Source organism: Diaphorina citri, unplaced genomic scaffold (assembly GCF_000475195.1).
Source record: "Diaphorina citri unplaced genomic scaffold, Diaci psyllid genome assembly version 1.1 scaffold2725, whole genome shotgun sequence".
NCBI lineage: Eukaryota > Metazoa > Arthropoda > Insecta > Hemiptera > Psyllidae > Diaphorina > Diaphorina citri.
Genome location: NW_007380142.1, coordinates 44089 through 47987, shown reverse-complemented (window position 1 = coordinate 47987; position 3899 = coordinate 44089). Strand labels below are relative to the sequence as shown.

General features: G+C 41.3%; 2 protein-coding genes across 2 annotated transcripts in view; both read left to right on the top strand.

Moving 5' to 3' along the window:
• Window positions 1-6: 6 nt before the first annotated feature.
• On the top strand, window positions 7-369 carry LOC113471636 (histone H2B). The gene has a single exon (XM_026830942.1). The coding sequence runs from the start codon at window positions 97-99 to the stop codon at window positions 298-300; it is 204 nt and encodes a 67-aa protein (XP_026686743.1). The 5' UTR covers window positions 7-96; the 3' UTR covers window positions 301-369.
• Window positions 8-3899, top strand: part of LOC103519436 (histone H2B) — a 10126-nt gene continuing 6234 nt past the window's right edge. Inside the window, exon 1 of the mRNA XM_008484523.3 lies at window positions 8-93. The gene's annotated coding sequence lies outside the window, so the exon portion shown is untranslated. The remainder of the gene's footprint in view (window positions 94-3899) is intronic.

Here is a 3899-nt window from a genome sequence, read left to right as displayed (position 1 = left end):
AAGAAGAAGAAGCACCGCAGGAAGGAGTCGTACGCCATCTACATCTACAAGGTGCTCAAGCAGGTGCACCCGGACACCGGAGTCTCCTCGAAGGCCATGAGCATCATGAACAGTTTCGTCAACGACATTTTCGAACGCATCGCCGCCGAGTCCTCCCGTCTGGCCCACTACAACAAGCGGTCCACGATCACGAGTCGGGAAATCCAGACTGCCGTGCGTCTCCTGCTCCCCGGTGAGCTGGCCAAGCACGCCGTGTCCGAGGGCACCAAGGCCGTGACCAAGTACACCAGCTCCAAGTAAACTGCTGCTGCTTGTTTACATCTCCTCGCTCCCCACCCTTACTTAAAACGGCCCTTTTCAGGGCCACCATAAATTCTTCCCAACCAAATTTTCTACCATATCCGTAACAACAAGAGATATTGGTACAATTTCAACGCGGAACCACGACTTCGTACGCCATCTTACATTCCTGTTTTGTTCGTGCTACGGTCTCAAGTAGGAGAGTAAGATCCTACGTACTCCAGCTGTCGTCTCCCGACTGTCTATTGAATTGAATTGAATTGAATGTTCTTATATATTTTTTCATAATAGATTTATACAATAAAAATCTCCTAAGCTAAGCCTAACTTATTACTCATGAAGTTAAACTTCTAATTTGGGGGTTTTAGGTATGGTTTTGGGGGGGGGGGGTCTACTCTCATAACTTTTTCGATATCTCTAACCGTTTAGTGAAAACCGCCAAAATCGGTTATTTCCGCCTGTGCGAAGAGCCCGGTGCAACTTTTGCCAATTTTCAGATTTTTCCCATTACTTACTCTTTTCGCACCTCTATATCTCCGGAACTACTTGATAGAGCTCAAAATTTCAAGACATGTTTATATACCTTACCGAAATATGTGCCCTGAATTTCAAAAGTTTATCTCGAGAGGAAGCCGATCTATGAAGGTGAGAAAAACCTGCCGAATCGGTTCGTGTAAAGATACACAGGCGTGCGTACTGGAACTTGGCCTGGCGTGCGTACTGGAACTTGGCCCACCACCACCAGCACCACCACCACCACCACCACACCAACAACAACAACAACAACACCGACAACAACACCGACAACAACACCAACAACAACAACACACAACAACAACAACAACAACAACAACTCACGGAAAATTTTCAAAAGCTCGCAAATATATAGATAATAAGGAGATCTGTACCTACTAATGATGTGTAAATACACACTTAGAAAAAAGGAGTGAGATCCCCCCACAAAAACACAAATGTGAAAAAAAGGCCAAGTTCCTATCAAAAAATGTCGGCCTATAAAAGTGGTGAGATCAGAAAATTAAGGCCAAGTCTTCGTGTCTGCTGAAAATGCTGGATCTCAATTCCTTCAACCTTCTCTCAATTTCAACTTGACAATGTTTTCCTTTTATTTTCATGTTAATAATAGGTACCGCATTTTAGGTATTAATTTGAGAAGGAAAAATATTGCCAAGTTGAAATTGAGAGAAGGTTGAAGGAATTGAGATCCAGCATTTTCAGCAGACACGAAAAATTGGGAATGCAGACTTGGCCTTAATTTTCAGCTCCTCGATTACAATTACAATAATTGAGGAGCTGGGTGCAAAAAGGGAAATATGGATTCTTTGCCCTTTTTCCGCAAAACGGTTTTTTGAATAGAACGTGGTGCGCTCTATCTTCCAGCGTTTGGACTGCAGTGATAACTTTTTTTTTTTTTTTTTTTATGAGTTACAGCGTTTTTTGTAAACACACTTTTCAAGGATTTTGATGAAAAATTGAAAACTTTAAAGTTAATAAATCAGTTTGACGATTTTCATTTATTGCCCTTTTTGCAACCAGCTCCTCAATCGCGATCTCTAATTGTATTTTGTAACATTAGTAATGGGAATTACTTTTTTAACAACAGTTAGGTTAGGTTAGGTTAGCTTAGGTTAGGTTAGGTTAGCTTAGGTTAGGTTAGGTTAGCTTAGGTTAGGTTAGGTTAGCTTAGGTTAGGTTAGGTTAGCTTAGGTTAGGTTAGGTTAGCTTAGGTTAGGTTAGGTTAGCTTAGGTTAGGTTAGGTTAGCTTAGGTTAGGTTAGGTTAGCTTAGGTTAGGTTAGGTTAGCTTAGGTTAGGTTAGGTTAGCTTAGGTTAGGTTAGGTTAGCTTAGGTTAGATTGGATTGGATTGGATTCGGATTTGGATTGGATTGGATTGGATTGGATTGGATTTTGGATTGGATTGGATGGATTGGATTGATTGGTTGGATTGGGATTTGGATTGGATTGGATTGGGATTGGATTGGATTGGATTGGTTGGATTTGGATTGGGATTGGATTGGATTGGATTGGATTGGATTGGATTGGATTGGATTGGATTGGATTGGATTGGATTGGATTGGCTTGGAATTTGGCATTGGAATTGGATTGGATTTGGATTTGGATTGGATTGGATTGGAATTTTGGATTGGATTTTGGATTGGATTGGATTGGATTGGATTGGATTGGATTGGATTGGAATTGGATTGGATTGGATTGGATTGGATTTGGATTGGATTGGATTGATTGCGATTGATTGGATTGGATGGATTGGATTGGATTGGATTGATTGACATTGGATTGGATGGATTGGATTGGATTGGATTGGATGATTGGTTGGATTGGATTGGATTTGGATTGGATTGGATTGGAATTCGGATTGGATTGGATTGGATTGGATTGGATTGGATTTGGATTGGATTGGATTGGATTGGATTGGATTGGATTGGAATTTGGATTGGATTGGATTGGATTGGATTCGGATTGGATTGGATTGGGATTGGATTGGCAATTGGATTGGGATGGATTGGATTGGATTGGCATTGGATTGGATTGGATTGGATTGGATTGGATTTTGGATTTGGATTAGGATTGGTTGGGATTGGATTGGATTGGAATTGGATTGGATTGGATTGGATTAGGATTGGATTGGATTGGATTAGCGATTGGACTTGCGGTTGGATTGGATTGGAGTTTGGATTGGATTGGATTGGATTGGATTGGATTGGGATTTGGATTGGATTGGATTGGATGGATTGGTTGGATTGGTTGGATTGGATTGGATTGGATTGGATTGGATTGGATTGGATTGGATTGGTTGGATTGGATTGATTGGATGGATTTGATTGGATTGGATTGGATTGGATTGGATTGGATTGGATTGGATTGGATTGGATTGGATGATTGGCATTGATTGGGATGTGGATATTGGATTGGATTGGATTGATTTGGATTGGGAGTTGGATTGATTGGATTGGATTGGATTTGGATTGGATTGACTTGGATTGGGATTGGATTGGAATTGGATTGGATTGGATTCGGCATTCGGATTGGATTCGGATTGGGATTGGATTGGATTGCGATTGGATTGGATGCGATTTGGATTGGATTGGATTGGATTGGATTGGAATTGGACTTGATTGGATTGGATTGAATTGTATTGCGATCTGGATTGGATTGGATTGGATTGGATTGGATTGGATTTGGTTTGGATTGGATGGCATGGCATTGGATTGGGATTGGATGGTTGGATTGGATTACGGATTGGATTGGATTGGCATTGGATTTGGATTGGATTGGATTGGATTGGATTGGCATTGGTTTGATTGGATTGGATTGGATTGGATTGGATTGGATTGGATGGATTGGATTGGATTGGATGGATTCGGATTGGATTGGATTGGAATTGGGATTGGATGGGATTGGATTGGATTGGATTTGGATTGGATTGGATCTGGATTGGATTGGATTGGATTGGATTTGGATTGGATTGGATGGATTGGATTGGATTGGATTGATTGGATTGGATTTCGCCGCACTTTCGGCCTTCGCCGCTCCTGGATGGTCGGATTGGATTGGATTGTATTG

Bases quoted from the DNA above. Each gene is read 5' to 3' on its own strand.
- LOC113471636 (XM_026830942.1), top strand. From the start codon at position 97: ATGAGCATCATGAACAGTTTCGTCAACGACATTTTCGAACGCATCGCC.